This window comes from Vulpes lagopus, chromosome 21 (assembly GCF_018345385.1).
Source record: "Vulpes lagopus strain Blue_001 chromosome 21, ASM1834538v1, whole genome shotgun sequence".
Taxonomy (NCBI): domain Eukaryota; kingdom Metazoa; phylum Chordata; class Mammalia; order Carnivora; family Canidae; genus Vulpes; species Vulpes lagopus.
The window spans coordinates 19,127,910-19,147,613 of NC_054844.1; the positions used below are offsets into that span (position 1 = coordinate 19,127,910).

General features: G+C 36.9%; 1 protein-coding gene across 1 annotated transcript in view; it reads left to right on the forward strand.

Annotated features, from left to right (window-relative positions):
* The window catches only part of PDE3A (phosphodiesterase 3A), a 313,231-nt gene that overhangs the window by 261,832 nt on the left and 31,695 nt on the right, over positions 1-19,704 (forward strand). Inside the window, exons 6-8 of the mRNA XM_041736167.1 lie at positions 11,962-12,181; positions 15,699-15,784; positions 19,149-19,303. Coding sequence (XP_041592101.1) covers positions 11,962-12,181; positions 15,699-15,784; positions 19,149-19,303 — 461 coding nt within the window. The remainder of the gene's footprint in view (positions 1-11,961; positions 12,182-15,698; positions 15,785-19,148; positions 19,304-19,704) is intronic.

A 19,704-nucleotide genomic window follows, 5' to 3' on the forward strand; every position in this document is an offset into this window, starting at 1 on the left:
CACATAATGAAAGAGAAGAAAAGAAACAAGATCCAGCACATTGAGAGAAAACTTCAGGAACTTAAGATTCTAGATGAGTGGCAAAATTGGCAAGCACAAAGGGAGATGGAAACATGCAGAGACCTGGAGATCTATGATAAAGAGTTTAGATATCAAAATTAAGAGGAGTAAAGTTTCGGGTAGGAAAGTGAATGAGTTGGATAAAGAACACTTCATTTAATCAGAATCTGTACTGACCTAAAACTGGAATGCAGTTTTCACCAAATTCCATTGCCAGATTACCCCCTTCTAGAATCTCATTTGAAAGTCTGGGGTATATATTATGACAGCTTCTTCTCGGAATGTTCTGACTGGAAGTTTTCACCTCTCAGCACTGCAGAAAACTCTAATGAGATTTTCAGTAGCTTCCTGCTTATGTTCTTAATCTTCTGCCATTATAGCAGCGTAAGAATTTTCCAAATGGCTTCAGGGAAAAACTACCCCTTCTCACTGGGCTGTTAGACATTCACGTTCTGGCTGCCATGGCGGCAGTCCCAAACTCTAATTTTCATGTCATTAGCCTCATGACATTGCTAAAAGTTCTCCTGACTTGCTTCCCTAATAGCTGCATCCTTCTGCCTAGATGCTTAGCCTTTTGCTCCATGCTAATGGTTCAGTAAATAATGCTCTGAAGGGGAGAACAGTTCATAGGACTTTGGCTCACCCTTCTGGGTATACCTTCTCTCTGTTTGCTCTGGGAACCTAGTCCTTCTGAATTGATTGTCTTGCCTTGAAAGCTGGTTTTGTTTTTTTTTAATTCGATTTTTCATTTTCTTCTCAAAGAAGCGTGGATTTATTACAAACTACCACATCATAGCCAGAAGCAGAAGTCCTCAAAATGGCAACGCGTTTATGAGGATTAGAGAAACGATATTCACATTCATTCCATTTATATTTTAAGACACCTTATATTTAAAATTTTCATTTTTAAAAAGACACAACTCTTCTCTTGTTTCTAGAAAATTTAGTACTTTCTTTCCCCTTTGATCATCTATCTACTTTATACTGTTGTTTCTTGGAATCATTTAAGTGCCAACTTCGCTTAAATCTTGCTTAGTGTAGAAAGGCACTTCCTCCAGAAAGTATGATTTTTTTTAGGACTGTATCATTGACAGACACCATTAAAACTAATCTGGTTTCTAAAAACTAATCTGGTCCTCTCTGCTCTTTGGTCTTATAGCTTAGAAGTTGTTAATGACCTGAGAAATAGGATTGCAGTTTCAGTGAGGGCAAAGAACAGGACAATATGGGCAAATCCTTAAACTGGGTTGCCCTGAGGGCAAATGAAGATTACCTCAGTAATATGGAGACTCATCTGGGACTCTATCAAGGTGAAGGAACTGAATTTGAGCATTTCATGTTAAAGTGGTACTAACATGGTCCGTAGGACCCTTGACTCTTTACAAAATGTATGCAAATAATTTTGGAGGAAAGCATCCCCAAGTAAGAGCTATGAGACTAATATATCAAGTTCAAATAAATTGTAGCTTACAACCAAGATCACTAAACACAGAAACCACCAAGGGTTAGAAACAAACAACAAAAGCAACTTTACAGATACCTAAAAGTGTTGAGATATTTAAATGCTAAAATATTTACTTTTTTTTTTTTATATTTATGACAGACACTGAGAGAGAGAGAGAGAGAGAGAGAGAGAGAAAGAGAGAGAGGCAGAGACACAGGCAGAGGGAGAAGCAGGCTCCATGCAGGGAGCCTGACGTGGGACTCGATCCCGGGTCTCCAGGATCACAGTGCAAGCTGAAGGCGGTGCTAAACCACTGAGCCACCGGGGCTGCTCTATTTACATATTTTAAAATCAAAATATGAGGTGATAAAAAGTAACAGCAATGAGAGAAAAGATGTAATAGCAGAGCAGCTAAATAGAACTTTTGGAAATGTAATCAAGGAAACGGGATAGGTTAAATGGAATAATGGACTCCTAAAGGTAGAAATAGTAAACTGGGGAGCAGAGAATGTAAGGAAATTACCCAGAATGTGACATAGATGAGAAACAGGAGAATGTAAAAGATTTTAAGAAATACAACAATATAAGAAAGGTCCAGTATAACAAGATCACAATTTTAGTAGACAATAGGGGATATAAACTCTGAGGAAAAGCAGAGTAAAGGAAGAAAAAATACACATAGGCACAAAGTAGTGAAGCTATACAATAGTAAAGACAAAAAAAAAAAAAAAAAAGAAATCTTAGTCAGCCAAAGTAAAGGAAATTTCTGAGAGCAAAACTGTCCAAAACAAAAGGGCTTTAGAACACAGTAGAACCACTTTCTTCAAAGTTCTGAGAGAATGTAATAGCCTGAAATTGTGCATCTGGCACATCTATCTCGCAACAATGTAGGAATTAACTAAGACATTTTCACAAAATCAAAACTTTACCATCTGTCAAATCTTAACTAAAGGAATTTATGACGGATGTATTCTAGAAAGAAAAGTAATAGCAGAGGTCTGAGATCTAATAAAAATGGTAAGTAAATTTGAAAACTGTGAGTTTATCAAACATTATATGCATAAATAATAGTATTTTGATTTGTAGGTATTTTTTGTTTTTTACTTTTTAATCTTTTTTAACTAATTTTTTTACTTATTTATTTTTTTAGAAAGAGAGTGTGGGCAGGGGAGGGACAGTGAGAAAGGGTGATAGAGAATCATAAGCAGGCTCCATGCCCAGCATGGTGGACCCCAATATGGGACTTGATCTCATCACCCTGGGATCATGACCTGAGCCAAAATCAAGAGTTGGACGCTTAACCAACCCAGCCATCCAGGTGGCCTGTTATTTTTTTTTTAAGGACAGAATTAAAATATCAGACAATAATAATATGTAACTCAAGTGATGAAATATGAATTAAATATTCTATGTTCTGGTGTAGCTTGGGAAAAGGACTCAGTTAAGGAAACTGAGGCAGAGAAATGTTTAAGTAACTTGCCCAAGCTCACACAATTAGCCCTGAATCCTTTCTTTTGTTCTAATGACTTTATACTAGAAAAAAATTGAAGACAACAAATATAAGTAATTTAAAATGAGGGATTTTTTTTTGGTCCTGTACCAAGTACATGATAATGGAAGGATTTGGTTTTGTGTCTCTCAGTTTCTTTATTTAGGTAAGATAATTAAAATTATTAAAATAACCAGCATGATAAAGTCAAGAAGCTGGAATCATACACATCTTGACAGCACATATACTAAAATTGGTGAACAAATAATGAATTCTTCCACCTGGAAATAAGGTTATATGTCAATTATATGTCAATTTAAAAAGATGAACCTGAAAATTATAGTTAGTGCATTCCCTGGAAATAACAGAGCAAATGATGGAACAGACATGAAGAGCAGCCTCATTTTCTTGTATCCTATTATTCAATTCATTCAAATGTAGCCAAGAAGAAGGAATGAACTCTAAGAGAAAAGAAATTTATCTGTGTAACATACCCCAAAGACAGATGATAGAAATAAGAACAGGCATGTGAGAGCCTCCATTCTTGCCATAAAGTACATAGGGTAGCCCTGGCGTGATTACTTTGGCGAGCATTTTAGATTGTGACGTATTAAGATTGTTGTCACAGCAGAGCTAGATGTTTATAAAGTAACCTATGTACTATTTATGCTGAATTCAACTAAACAAATCCCTGAAAATCTGCCAAAAAGGATAATAGTCCATCAAGAATCAGAGAGCTGAAATTCAGGTACAGGTTTCCCTGATCAGCTGGGCTTTTCTGTTTTGAAACCTTTGTTTTCCTGCATTGATGGCATGTTGGTGTTGATGGGGCTAAGTAGGCGCACTGTGCTTGATGTAGTTGACTGTGATGCCTATATGGAAGGGGGCCTGGAAAAGCCCTTTTATGTGGCAAAAAGTATAAGGCACCTAAATAAAGTATGAAGGGAATGGGAGGAAAGGAAGAAGCAATAGGCAAAAGAGGTGGAGGGATACAAGCATAGAGAATAAACACTGAAAGGTAGATGGCCTGTTTCCAGGACACCTCATGGAATCTATTCTTTGCACAAGTAATACAGTGTATCCTTTAACTCAGCATTAATTTCAATAGTTGAAACAAAAGCAATTTTTATGCAACTGCTAATATAAAATAAATGAATAAAATCATGTGAGCCCTTTGATTAAAGCATAAAAACAGGATATTTAAATATAATTTATGTTTTTAGTCTTCCTTTTTCATTATGAGTCACTGACAATGCAGAGCTGCCTTTGTTATTCTGCTTTTAAAGTTCCTCCAGTTTATACTTAATTCATTTGCAGTAAAGCCTCTCCAGAATCTTAATTTTTATAAGATTCTTATAATCCTCTTACAGTGATTACAAATCTCTGTACACCTATAAGTTAGACTGAGTTTTTACTACAGAAAGTTTGAAATGAAAGAGAACATTAATTATGGCACTGTTGTGTGTGAGGGTGTTTTGTTTGTGTCCTTTTGCAAATGTAGGTACATTTTTTGTTTTGGAAAATTTTAGGGCTGTCCATTTTACTGAGGGCTTAGAAAAGAGACATGCATTTATTAGACATGCTGGTTCTTTTCTTGTTCAATTAAAATTAAACTGAGAGTTTTACAGAACAAAACAAATGGAGTCACTTAAATAATTTTCCTCCAGTAGTGTTTATCTCCCTTTAATTGTCCAGAGTTCCTAGTATCTTTTTTTTTTAAGATTTTATTTATTTATTCATGAGAGACACACAGAGAGGCAGAGATATAGGCAGAGGGAGAAGCAGGCTCCCTTTACGGAGCCCAATGTGGGACAGGATCCTGGAATTCCAGGATCATGCCCTGAGCCAAAGGCAGATGCTCAACCACTGAGCCACCCAGGCGTCCCTAAAGTTCCTAGTATCTTGATACATTTTCTCATGCTCTCAGAAACAAGGGATTAAAGACTTAATTATTCAAAGGAGTTGGTATTTTAGAATTCTAAAGTTACATTTAAACTTTTTGTTTTTAAAAGCTTCAATTTTTAGTATTTTATATTAGGGCAATTTGAGTCATTCAAAGACATATTTTATAAGCTATGTCTTTCTCCTGGGGTCTCTTAAATTACTCATATATAAAGTTATAAATAAAATTGAGAGAATTCATATTTATCTGAGTCTTTCCCCTATCACATGTGTGCATGTGTAAATATGTGAATGTGCAACATGAAATTCAATGACTCCAAAGCTCATAAAGTTAATCCTTCTAGCTTTATACATGATTGCATTTAAAACAACCTAGAATATAATTTGTTCTTGAAGACTCGCAAAAAAGGGCATTTCTCCCATTTCCTTGGAATATCTTTTTCCTGCATCTGAGATAATTTTATTTAGAAAGTGTATCCTTTCTAGAAATAAAGAGTATTTGGTTGTTTTCAGCACTTGTATCTATCTTTTCATTTGAAGACTAAAAATATGTACCTATTTTTCTAACCTTTCTGTTTTACAAAACTTTAAGATAATATACACTGTATAAAATAGTAGTTTGGTGTGGGGGAAAAAAAGGAATTTATATGCTTAAACCCTTTTTCTTCTCACCTACAGTATAAAAATATCCCTGTTCCTCACCTGTTCCCCATTTTACTGAGGGATAATGGACATACATCACTATATAAGTTTTTTTTGTTTGTGTTGTTTGTTTGTTTTAAATATTTTATTTATTCATGAGAGACACATAGAGGGAGAGAGGCAGAGACACAGGCAGAGGGAGAAGCAGGCTCCATGCAGGGAATGGAATATAAATGAAATTAAATTTTATTGATTTGGGTCCTTTCTCTTTTTCCTTTGGTTGGTGTACCTAAGAGTTTGTCAATTTTGTTTATCTTTTCAGAGAACCAACTCAGTTTGATTAATTTTCTCCTATGGTTTTCTTTTTCTTTGTTTCTGCTCTTTGTTAGTTCCTTTATTCTGCTAATTTTGAGTTCAGTTTGTTCTTTATCTAGTTCCTAAGATGTAGATTTAACTTGTTTATTTGGGATCTCTCTTTCTTAATGTAGGCATTTTCCTATGAACTTCCCCCTCAGAACTGCTTTTGCCGTATCCCACAATTTCTCTATGTTGTGTTTCCATTTGTCTAAAGAAACTTTTTTATTTTCTTTTTCATTTCTTCTTTAATCCACTGATTGTTCAGGAAGGTACTGTTTAATTTCCCTGTGTTGTGAATTTTCCAGTTTCCCTCTTGTTATTGATTTGTAGGTTCATGCCATTGGGGTCAGAGAAGATACTTGGTATGATTTCAGTCGTCTTGGATTTGCTAAGACTTGTTTTGTGGCCTAATGTGTGGTATATTCTAGAGAGTTCTATGTGTGTTTGAGAAGATTGTGTATTCTGCTGCTGTTAGATAGAATATTCTATATATGTCTGTTGGGTCCATTTAATCTATAGTGTTGTACAAATTTGCTGTTTCCTTGTTGATTCTCTCTCTGGATAATCTGTTGTGGAAAATAGGGCATTAAAGTTCCCAGCTATTACTGTATTACTGTTTATTTCTTCTTATAGTTCTGTTAGCTTTTGCTTTATGTATTTAGGTGCTCCAATGTTGGGTTCGTAAATATTTATAATTGCTGTATCTTTTTACTGTAATGACCCTTCTCTCATAGTAGATAATATTCTTTGTTCTTTTTGTTGTTTTTAATTTAAAGCCTATTTTTTCTGATAAAATATTGCTACTCCTATTTTTTGTGGGTTAACATTTTCATGAATTGTTTTTTCCTTCCCTCTTAGCCTACTGTGTCTTTAAGGCTAACGTGAATCTTTTTAAGGCAGCATTTTGTTGGACCTTGTTTTTTTATCCATTCATCCATTCTATGTCTTTTAACTGGAGAGTTTAATCTGTTTACATTTAAAGTATTTATTGATAGGTAGGGACTTACTATTGCCATTTTGTTAATTGCTTTCTGCTTATTCTGTAGATCTGTTGTTCCTCTTAGTGATGTCATTTTTACCTAAATTTTTTGTGATCTTTGATATTTTATTTGGTATCTACAAATTTGAGTAATCAAGCTTCTTTTCCAGATTTTGCAGGCTTGCTTTGCAGAGATAGTTATTCACCAGTCAACTCAGTGTGTTTCTGGGTTGCCTCCTGGTAGTGTCCTTAGGCAGGTAGGGCCTGCTGTTGTGGTCTATTTTTTGGTAGAGGCAAATGTTTAAGCTCTGAGGATGGGAATGAGGGGATGTGCCACTGACTGAGAACTGCTGGCTTGGTTCCCTACCCAAGTGAGGCTGTAGTATGGGCTCCATAGTGCCTTGATTCTCTGATCAAGCTTACTAGATAGGTGGCCAGGACTGGTACTATATTCAGTAATAGCAGGGTTATGAATTAGCTTCCCTGCCCTGGCAGGGACCCAAGACCTGTACAATTTGTTGTTTGGGGACCTGAATCAGGCTAGAGTGTGCATTGAATTCTCTGGTTCTGTGAGGCCATTCAGTTTTGTTCTGACGATGAGGAAACCCATGGGCTGTGCTCTGTGTTCAAGTGCCACTATATACAAGGCTATTGATGGATTCTGCAGCTACCCAGATACTCTAGTTAGGTTCCCTGCTCAGATAGGCTATAGGTTGTATTCAGTAATGAGGAGGGCTCCAAACTAGATTCCCTGCCTGGGTATGGCAAGAGAAGCAGCTCTAAAGCCAACAAAGCTCGTGGTTTGTTGTCTTAACTCAAGCTGTCCTGCACCCCAAGTTCCCTGACCAAATGGGACCACTGCCTTTGTTCTGAAAGCTGAAAGGTGTGCCTGCCCATCTTTCAGCTCCAGTGCTGCTAGACCAGCAGCATTGGACAGCTAGACAGCTTCCAGGAGTTGGTCAGTTGGTGCTAAAAGATACTCTACTGTGGGTGGGGCTATGCCTCAGCTCCTTGCCTGGACCAGAGAGGGAGGGGTCACTTCAGCTACTTTGAGTTTCCCAAACATCCTTCCAGGTTGAAAGGGGCTGGGAGCTACCCTAAGCCTTAGGTGTGAATGAATCCCCCTGCCTGTGCATAGCATGGGGACACTCCACACCCAGTACTGGCTTTGTTCTGGGGGTGTTCCACACTGTCCTCCGACCTCTTGGTTCAAGTGCCATTGGACCTCACTGCTTCTGGGAATTGTCACCAATCCTCTTAGTTATATGGGGCATGAGAGACACACACACACACACAGAGGCAGAGACTCAGGCAGAGAGAGAAGCAGGCTCCATGCAGGGACCCTGATGTGGGACTGATCCTGGGTCTCCAGGATCACGCCCTGGGCCAAAGGTGGTGCTAAACTGCTGAGCCACCCGGGCTGCCCTCCACAGTGGGTGAGGCTATGATTTACCCCCTTACCTGGGTCTGGGCATCCTTGGCTTTAAGGCTGACAGAACTCCTTTCATAAGAACCTAAAGCAGGCAGATCTGTACCCACCAAGCTCACTGATGAGTGTGTGACCTCAGCTTAGTTCTACAGATGAGCAAAACTGCTGGTTGAGATTACTATTTAGACATTGCAGGTATGAACCTGGTCTGCCAAGATCATATCCTGGTTGTTGCAAACCCCTACCTCTTTATCCAGCCTAGTCAGATTCCCAGTAGTTAAGCCTCACAGATCCCCCTGCAGTTTCCATGGTGCTGGTCAGAAGAGGGCCTCCTACAAAGCAACCCACAGTTCTGGGGTTGGGGCCGGGTGTGGTGCTCGCTATCCTCTTGGGTTCTCTTTTCCTGCTAGAGAAACCAGAGGCTTGGGGGAAACTTCTCCATACAGGGTCATGCTGGCTAGGGGTGTCACAATGTTGTCAACTTGTAGTCTCTTCTTTACTCCCCGTGTTCCAGGACTGTCTCAGTGGTGTCTTGTTCTTGAGTAGTTGTTGGTTGTTCTTGTGAGGGCGAGCTAAGTCAGGCACATCCTATGTTGCCATCTTGGTGACTGTGAGCAAATATCCCTCTTTTCGTGGCTGTTGCCAAGACTCTTGCTTGTTAGAAGTGCTGTAGACTAACAGCACTACAGAAGCAAAGTGCTTTTTCTCTCTTACAAGGTTTATCTTAAATTTCATCCCAGGCAGTGTGTTTGGAGTCTTAAGGTCTGCTATTTGTTTAAATTTAGTTAATCCGTGTGTCCCAACAACTCTAATCATTGAGGGGATTTTTAAATTTGTATTTAGGAGTGAATTGCATTTTTCTGAGAATATCAGCTGGCAGCTATGAAGAATTAGCAACAACAACAACAAAAATCATTCCTCTCATAAATTGCCTTTAGAAAATATGTTGTGTTAAGACAGAAATGGGCACTGTTCCCATAGACCTTAATCTATAAAAAAGTGGTAGAAAACTTTCAAAAATTCACAATTAGCTATCAAAATAATTAAAGCATTGCCTAAAGCAATGACTATCAGAAGTCTCTATTTCTTTCAAAATAAACAACAATTAAAATCTTGCGTTGGTCTATCAGCCCTCTCCAGCCTTGACCAGCTGCTTTTCTGGCCACCTTCCCTGCTACTCTCTTTCCCCTTTGCTAACCTGCACCCACATTGACCTCCGGACTGACCTTCTGAAACCCCCAGGTAGGTTTTTCTTTCTGGAACATACTTCCCCCAAATACTTGTCTAAATGTCTTCCTTATTTCATCACACTTCTGTTGAAATTTTACTCGTAGAGCATTTCTGTTCTCTGTTTTATATTCTTGGCATTATTTTTCTTTGTATCACTTATGACTACCTGAGTTTCTTTTCTTTTTGTCCTTCCTTCTCCTTCTTTTCTCTTCCTTTTCCTCCTCTTCCACCTCTTTTTTAAGTCTCTGACTCCTCGAAAAGGGTAGAAGCTCCATGACAGCAGAGAATTTGTTGTCATTGTTACTATGGCATCCTTAGTCTCTGGAAGAAGGCATGCAATATTTGTTGAACAAACAGGTCATTACTCTGTGCAGATACTTTTATACGTCACACCCCCAACCAGCTCCTTAATGCTTACACTGCTTTTCTAAGATTATCTGAAGACTCATTTGGCCATAATCTAACAAATAGTCCGAATTAAACTAGCCCTTTCCGTCCTTCTCATGTCGGAGCATATGATGGTATGGTGTATAAATGTGAAATAATATGTGTGAATACAATAATGCTACACAGTAGTGGAGAAATGAGAAAGGATTTAGAGCTTCGTGGAAATTTTATTTTCTTCATTTTATAAAATTATGATGAAATCTAATATAAAATATTAGAAATAATATTAAGGATTAAATTTATTCTGAAGCTTCCAAATAAAATATTTATTCAAAAAATTATCATTGTTAGTACTTCATAGGTCACCTGTAACCCACCTCATTACACATGATGATAGATTCATTGGAGGAACTCTGAGTTAAGAATTTAGTGGGATTTTGTTTTTTTTTTTTTGTTTGTTTGTTTGTTTGTTTTGGTTTAGGAAATTACATACAGTGCAGGTTTGTCAATATTTTTGAAAAAATAGCTAAATCTTTTCAATAGAAAGAGAAATCAAAATAAATACCTTTAGTTGTGTCATTGGAAAGTGTAGTGCAAATTCTGCCTACAAGATCATGGATTTTTCTTCCCCCTTGGACAGCCTCTGATAGATATATGGGCTAACACCACACTTCACTGAAAACAGCTGGGCTCCCTCCATATTCTCCTACTTCTTAGCACTATGACCCTGGGAAGGTTATTTTACCTCTCTAAGTCTGAGTGGTTTCATTAGCCTATGATGGCAAGGGATTGATCTTTTGATCAGGAGTCAATAATACAAATAATGAGAAAAGGAATAGGAGGGGCTGCCAGCCACCACACCTATCAAAGTAAGAGCAGGATTTCTCATCTGGTACAACAAACCAAAAAAAAAAAATGTGACAGCAATAAATGTAAAAGTTACAAAAGCCCTTCAGCAGGCTTAATATTCCTTTCAGTGGACCAGAAAATCTTTGGATGTAACAAATAAAACTTCTGAGAGAACGGACATTGGAAACAAACTAAGCCAGCTGCCAGTTCCCCACACATATTATCCAGTGATGTGAGAGCTGATGATCATACATTTCCCCCAAGTAGTAAGAAATAGAAAACAACTAATCATTTCATTTAATCTGCCTTGCAGTAGGTTGTTCAGCCACAAAGTACTGAAAAAACAGTAAGCAGATGGCCAATCAGAAGATAGTTCTCTCTTTGGTTTTAAGTGTGGGCTGCCTTCTCTGTTTGGGAGGGTAGAACTTGAAAATATCTCTTCCCTGTACTCAAGTATCAGCACTTTGAAATCCTAGCCAGGTTGCTGTAAAATTTTCACAATCAAGAGTAAACACAATTTGGCACAGATACCACCAGCACTTTTAAAATTTAGGCATTAGGCCTATTGTTTAATCTGAAATGGATCGTACTACATTTTTAAATGTTTTCTTCAGAAATTACTCTAATAATTAGAGTCCTGTTCCACACAAATAAGATAGTTTCACCAAAAATGTTGATGTTTAATAAAGTTAATTGCCTCTCAAAAAAATCTGTCTTCTTTATTTATTCGTTTTAAGCATCGGATACCTGCCAGACTCTGCTCCAGATAAGTTAATGTTTAAAACAATAGCAGATCCTGTTACTGCTAAAAATTTCACAAGCCAGGAGAAGGCAAACACATGAGGAAACTTTAATTATTATCATTATGTCAAAATGACAAGAAGAAACAAAAATGGGAGGAGAAAATAATATCCTTCTGTCCTGAAGTTACTCCAGGACACCAAGGCTTTAACAGCATTTGCCAACATTGCCACTGATTTTTTTTATGATGATTCATTCTTCGCCTTTCATGCCATGGAGACACCCCACTTGTATACCTTGTCTCCAGATGGTGGCAGAGAGGGCCAGCTCCATGGCCTGAGTGCTCCTATCGCCTGAGCAATAGGGGGTCCAAGGTGAGGTTTAGGAGTTACAGTTTTTAATTTCAAAAACAAAAATTGATTTAGTGATTTAATAACTCTTTTTCTTTCTAGGTGCCCTAGCTAAAATTTCACCACTTTCATCGCCCTGTTCCTCACCTCCCCAAGGGACTCCTGCCAGCAGCCCAGTCAGCAAAATTTCTGCAGTGCGGTTTCCAGAATCTGCCAACACTACTGCCAAACAAAGCCTGGGTTCTCACAGGGCATTAACTTATACTCAGAGTGCCCCTGACCTATCTCCTCAGATCCTCCCCCCACCTGTTATATGTAGCAGGTAAGGATTTTAGATTGTTAACTGAGTTTCACTTGTCCAAAAACTAATATTAGTATTCCTCTTTGGAACACTCACTACCAGTCCACATAGTTCTGTGTAGGTTTGCCAAAGAAACTGACAGGAAAGTAAGTATAGGATAATGTGATTTGTGTTGAATAGAAATTATTTTTTCATGGTTTCCTGTTAATAGAAGGAAAGCTTAGAGTCCATACAGCTAATCTTTGGAGATGATATAAAATAAGTAGTTGTATATATCCTCTGCTTACTAGTGGAGAATGCATAAAGCACGTAATTAAAAAAAATCATATCAAGTAATTTAAATATATTATATTGGAATAATTTTTACTTGATCTTCAGGACGGATCTTATATCAATTTTAAGGGTATTTTAAGTTTGCAATCCCTGTTTACGAATGTATAATAGGGGTCCCTGGCTGCTTCAGTCAGAAGAGCGTGTGACTCTGGATTTTGGGGTTGAGTGTTTAAAAGTTTAAAATAAACTAAATAAATAAATAAAATAAAATGCTTAAATAACACGTGTCATATTACGGTTAGATTCAAATGGATGCCTGAATGCAATTAAGCAATTGGCTTGTACTGCTCTATCATTTTTAAATAGAAATAGGACATGAGTCTTTTTACAGTGGATAAGAAAAAAGGCCTCGCCTGGCAAGAGTAGTTATTTTGCCAATATTACCATGAAGAAGGAAATACCTCCTCTTACTGATTACCATATTGTTGTTCTCTAATAATAGCTTCATCAATTTTAATAATAGCTTCATCAATTCTAATAATAGCTTCAATCAATTCTTGAAGAATTGATTTTGAAGCATGATAGTATTCTTTTAACTAGAAGAGTTAAGTGTTTTTTAGCTAAATGTATTCATGAGAGTACTTTGAGCAAAATGCTGTTTCTTTTCTAAGGTTAATAAAGATAACCATTTGAGTAAATGAGTTATATACTGGTCGTCTAATATCACCTGTTGGTTCACAGACTTAGATTTGATCATTATAGTAAGTTTAAGCTTCACAGATTTCATTTTTAGATCATTTCGTCATAAACTAAATGAATGCTATTTCTTTTTCTAATCTTAATTTTACTTCTTTTCTCCTCACAAATATTTCTAAAGGGAAAATCACTTTTGTTAGTGAATTTGTCTAGTGCCAGAGTAAAAAGTTATTTTACCATCCCAAAGTTCTTCTTTTTCCCTCTCTATGAAAGCTTTTTTAACAAAATCATTTCTGGAATATTAAGCCCATCTTTCCCCTCATCACACACAAAAATCATATCTGCGATGAACACTTGTCGTAGGTTTCCTCGGTGATTCACAACACACATCACTTTACTAAAAGCTCTGAGAAGTCCTGCAAAAAGAAAACCTCTTGATTATTGTCTCGGGTGGCATTTTGTGAATTTATCTGACCACAGAACCAATTTCTTTAGGTTAACACAGACAGTAATTGCCCATGGAAGCTCGCGTGTGGTAGAATGTCCTTAGGAAACATGTTTTTGTGGTATGCATCCTGAGCCAAATTGAAGCTCAGTGGAGTCATTGACATCAAGGACATTTGCTTCCAGCATTTCTAGGGAGACTCTCCCACTGTGGGCTCCAAACTGTGGGAAATAAGTTGCCTAAAGAAAGCAGAGATGTTCCAAAAAGAACTACCACTCACATAGCTTTTCTCCTCACGGTCTATTTTTTGTAGTCTTAGCAGGAAGAATGTAATGGGATTTTTTATAAAAGAGGTTTTGGGAGAAAAACAAGAGAATTTCACTGCCTACTTGTTCAGTAATGTTTATAAATCCAGTAGTGTATCTTTTATTTGTTTGGGCTTTATAAATCTGTAATTCAAACCATGTTCTATTATTGCCTTCAAGGCAGCCACCCATGTAGGCACAGAGAGCTCCAGAAACACACGACTAATTATTGTGGTTTCCCCTGCTGAACTCGAAGGGTTTGGCGTTGAATCCCAGTCTTTTGGCTGCTGTAATGTCTATGCAACAAGCTGTTTTTTTGGCATACGAGGTAGTATATTTGAACTACTAATTTAAGTGTTCCTTTTAAGTATTATCTTGCAATGAAAATTCTTAAAACTAATAAACCCTCCATCTACCAAGTGTCACCCAAGAATGTAAGCCCATCATTTACATCTGCTTTCTTTCTCCTTTGGTCCTGTCATTTTCTTTTGATTCCCTAAATCAAAGTGATGGGATCTCAGAACTATTTTGCATGTGATGTTTCTCCACTTACATTTAAGCCTTGAGAATAAATTTAATTAGGATGAAAATATTCTATAACTGGAAAATGCTTATCATTACAATATATATATAAGCCACAATTCAGGAAAAAAGAAAGTGATGAGATGTTTATATATTAAATTATAAACCATCTCATTTCTTCTCTTTTTAGAGTGAGTAGTCTGTGGTTAAATAACAAACAAAAACCTTCTGAGACCGTTTGTAATATTAGGCAGAAGAAAAGAACCCAGAAGCAAAGGCAGAATTAAAATCTAACCCTGGAGTTTTTGAACAAGATAAGTGAGAGAAGAAACTTGCCAGGCCATTTGTGGGGTTGCTTTTTAATTTATAAAGCATTCAAAACTGTTGAGAAAACAAAAGTATCCTACATCCTTCAATGCCCTCTGTTAAAGAGCCAGCCAGGACTCTCCAGTACCTTCATTTTTCTAGATTACTCAGAGTATCCCCTCTTGGCCTGTTTTTCTCATTCTATGCAATTTTCTATTCACTCTCCATCAAAACGTGCCTCTACTTTGTTCATTTCCTTTGGGTCTTAGCAGGCGACTGATCAGCCTTAAAAAAGGAATTAATTTTTATTTTGTGGCAAAAAAAATAATATATTGCCATTCTCTTTTCACATATGCAATCCTAATGGGCTCTTTGGGAAAAAAAAAAATGTCTTCACCCATAGAAATAAATCTAATAATGAGGTTTTTAGGCAAGTACAAAGGGAATGCATTGGGAAAGATTTTTTTTTTAAGATTTTATTTATTTATTCATAAGAGACACACAGAGAGAGACAGGGACATAGAGAAGAAGGCTCCCTCCCGGGAGCCTGAATCGGAACTGGATTCCCAGACCCAGGATCATGACCTGAGTGGAAGGCAGACACTCAACCACTGAGCCACCCAGGTGTCCCTAGGGAAGATATTTTTGACTAATATGCATCAGCACTTCCAAAATCACTTCTGTAAGCAGGTAGCAGATAATCCCATGATTCTCTAAATAATGTAACAAAATTTTGCCAGTAATTTCAAATGTGGTCTGGACTGTGGAAGAAGATGACAGGTGAGAGAGAAGCTTCTGACCCTTCATGTTGATCACGCTCTCACTAAAAAGAAAACAGTATATCAGCATCCATGAATAAAGCAAAATGAATTTTGCAAATAAGTGGGAGGTAGAAATGTTTATTATCTATCTTCATGTGTATATAGATGGTGTATGCCTGTGATTTTTTGAAAAGAGAGAATATACTTACAGCTGTTCCAATATTTCTCAGCTGTGGCAGACCATGTCCCCAAGGGAATCCTGCTGATGGGCCCCTGGAGGGAAGCAGTTCAGCCAGTCGGACACCAAGCAGAACAGGTAATTCTTTGTTTGTATTCTGTTCCTCAAAATGGAATCACTTTACTTTCCCCCCCCCTCTGATCAGAAAGGTAACGTGTTTCTGATTTTTTAGATGACAATTTTATAAAAAGACAGTGAAGAACAGCAAAATCATCCCTAATCCTACTACCTAAGAGTTAATCATGGGTACAGTTTTTATGCAAAACTGTCCAAAATGGTTTTAAATACCTAATTTTTAAAATGTATATATTTTATATACATTTTATCTAATGTATAAAACTATATAGAAATGTCATTTTATCTTGGACACTGAAGGGCCATCCATTTTAGGATGCTCTCTGGAGATATTCATTGCAGACTGAGAAGTGATCCTGCTTAGATCACTGTAAGCATATAAAAATGCTTTTTCTTGAGGCGCTATTATGGAGACGTTAAGAACACAGGCATTGGAGCCTGGTTTTATCCTTACTTGGCTACCTATTATTTTGTAATCTCTGTGCCTCAGTTCCTGCATCTGTAAATGGGGTTAATAATAGTACCTACCAAACAGGATTGTTGTAAGAGTTACTTAACATGTATCAAAAACACAAATTTGGAAAGATATATTCACTTCTATGTTTACTGCAGCATAATTTACTTTAGACAAGATATGGAAGACACCTAATACATGATAGAATACTACTCAGCCATAAAAAAGAATGAAATCTTGCCAGCTGTGATAACATGGATAGACCTAGAGGGTATTATGCTAAGTGAAATAAGTCAGACAGAGGAATACTAATACCCTATTGGTTCATCGATACGTGGAGAGGAAAACAAACAAACAAACAAATTTGTGAAAAATGCATTTGTAGAAGGGAGGAGAGGAAGGGAATGGATGAAACAAGTGAAGGGAATTAAGAGGTACAGACTTTCAGTTATAAAATAAGTAAGTCATGGGGATGAAGGTAGAGCATAGGGAATGTAGTCAAGAATATTGTAATGACTTTGTATGTTAACTACACTTATAAGTATTGCATAATATACATAATTATTGAATCACTATGTTGTATGCCTGAAACTAATATAATATTGTATGTCAGCTATATTTCAATTTTTAAAAAATCACATAAAACCCTGATAGTGTCTGGGTCACTGTAAATACCTCACGTTTGCTGCCATTATTATAATAGTTAGTATTTTACTTTTGTTGATGCAACTGTAAGGACTTGATTTTGTTAGTGCTAAAAGTTCACAAGGTAGAAAAAGCCTAGCTTGTCTGAACTATCAACTTTAAGGTGATAAAGCTTTGTAAGAATGATTCCTAATTATCTACTTCAGCATTTATTAATATATACTTAATATTGATTATTTGCCTATGAGAATGGTTACTGTGGCAATGTACAGAGGTCAAGAGATATACACAAGGAAAAATCAAAAGGACAATTCTGATACTATAGCATTCTGAAGACTCATAATATTCCCTTCTTCATGTCCCTGATCTTCTATGACTCTACTGGGTTTGATAGAATATGGGAAGTATTTCCTTATCACCTTTGTGGTCTCACATAGAGCTGTGGCCTTTGAATGTTCTTCATTTTTTTCCACAAATTCTGGGATTGAAACTTGTCAATTATATTTTCATACTGTGTCTCATTCTTACATAGAACAAGTTGCATGAGAAAGATTGAAGAAAGAGGGATCTTTGGAAAAGTCCTACAAGATACACATGGTTACAATAGGCTACATAACAAAAGCCATTCATTCACTAGCAATGTAAGAAAATTAGACAGCAGATGTATGAGTACATACAACAGTCTGAGAATATCCAAAGCAAAAAAAAAAAAAAGAATATCCAAAGCAACTGAGAAAGGAGAACACAGTTAGGGGCAATACATTACCTGACTTCAAGACTCAAGCTATAAAAATCAAGATAGTATGGTATAGGTTTGAGGATCAGCAGATAGATCAAATGGAATAGAATGGAAAGCCCCAAATTAGACCCACATCTGCACTGAATTTTCTTTCTTATTTTTTTTAAGATTTTATTTATTTATTCATGAGAGACCCAGAGAAAGAGAGAGAGGTGGAGACACAGGCAGAGGGAGAAGCAGGCTCCATGCAAGGAGCCTGACGTGGGATTCGATCCTGGGTCTCCAGAATCAGGCCCTGGGCTGAAGGAGGTGCTAAACAGCTGAGCCACCAAGGCTGCCCTACATTGAATTTTCAACAAAGATACCAGAGCATTCCAGTAGGGTTGGAAAAAATGAATTTCACCCCATACTTTACACCATATGAAACATTATTCTGAGATAGAGCATAGACCTAAATGTAGAAGCTAAAACAGTAAAGGCTTCTGGAAGAAAACAGAAGAAGATATGTTTGTGACTTAGGGGAAGGCAAAGATTGCTTAGGAATTTAGCAATAACCATAAAAGCAAAAAAAAATAAAAATAAAAAAATAAATAACAACAACAAAAACCTAGACTTTATCAAAAGTAAAGAATATAGGAAATAGGTAAGATTTCATGAGTTCAAATTCATGTGGTAAAATTTATCTGGTGTGTACCTTCAACAATTTGCTTATCCTTCCTGTGCCTCAGTTTCCTTTCTGCAAGTGAGGATATCAGTAATGCAGTGATGTGCATTACTTATGCAGGTTTATATGGACTAGCACAAATGAAACACTTTTCATAGTATCCAGAACATGGTACTCATTCAGTAAACCATTCAGGCACTTATTCAATGATGAGAAGCTTCTTTTAAGGTCTTTGCCCCTAGAGGCACATTGGACAGACACTTGATAGTACCCGATTGGGCATCTAGTTAGCATAGTTTAGTGCTGAGTGAAATGGGAGATGGTGGAAGAGGCAGATAAGGAAGAAAACCACAGATTCATAGGGATCAGGATTGGATACATAAGATCTCCCAGGCTCTTAAGCACGTGCTATTGTGCCATGTCCTATAGACCACTTTGTGCATGGGTGTCAACTCCACTTCTCCTACCCATGTACCCATTCTAGATTTAGTGTTATAATTAGCTACTCGGTGGTTTTGTGTGTTGCGGGATGCATAAAGGAAAAAGAAACATAAAGTTACAGGATTTTTAAAAAAGTATAACTACTACAGAACTAAGCATTATGACTGAGGAATTATTCAATGTCATATGAATCACTGATCAACATAATTATGTCCACTTCATTGGATTAAAAAAAAAAGTCAAAAAAAAAAAAAAAGTCTACTTTTTCCCACTTTACAGTCTTACATTCTTGGTGTATAAGCTCATGAAAGCAGTATGTCCCTAAGCACAGTATTTGGCATATGCATTTTAGGAATATTCACTCTAATGGGACCCCGTCTTCCATTTGCAAGTTTCATAATAAGCTGTTCTCTTTCAATTGCAGATGACACTACTCAAGTTACCTCTGATTATGAAACCAATAACAACAGTGATAGCAGTGATATTATACAGAATGAAGATGAGACAGAGTGCCTGAGAGAGCCTCTACGGAAAGCTTCCACTTGTGGAACATACACGCCTGAGACCATGATATTCCTGGTAGTGCCATATCACTTTCCTCATTTATTTACTTCAGAAATTCTTAACTTGACTTAAAAAAATCGATCCCTGAATCATTAGATATACAGATGTATCTCTTTTGGGTCACACATGCCTTATACCCATACCCATATGTACCAGTATAATTTTTCCTTATCCAGATTTTATTGATCTCTTCACAATTCTCTTATTTAATAATTAAAAGCACAAGTATTCATCACCACAAGTGATTACAGATATTTCTTAATCCTAGAATCTAAAAGTGTAAGTATGCATAGGAAAAGAATATTTCATCCAGTGAAGCAATATTTTATAAATATTAATCAATAAAAGTGAAATATGTTAGTTGTCATAGGGCTTCTGCTGGGGTTTTTTTCCTACCACCTCGTTCATTTAGAAAA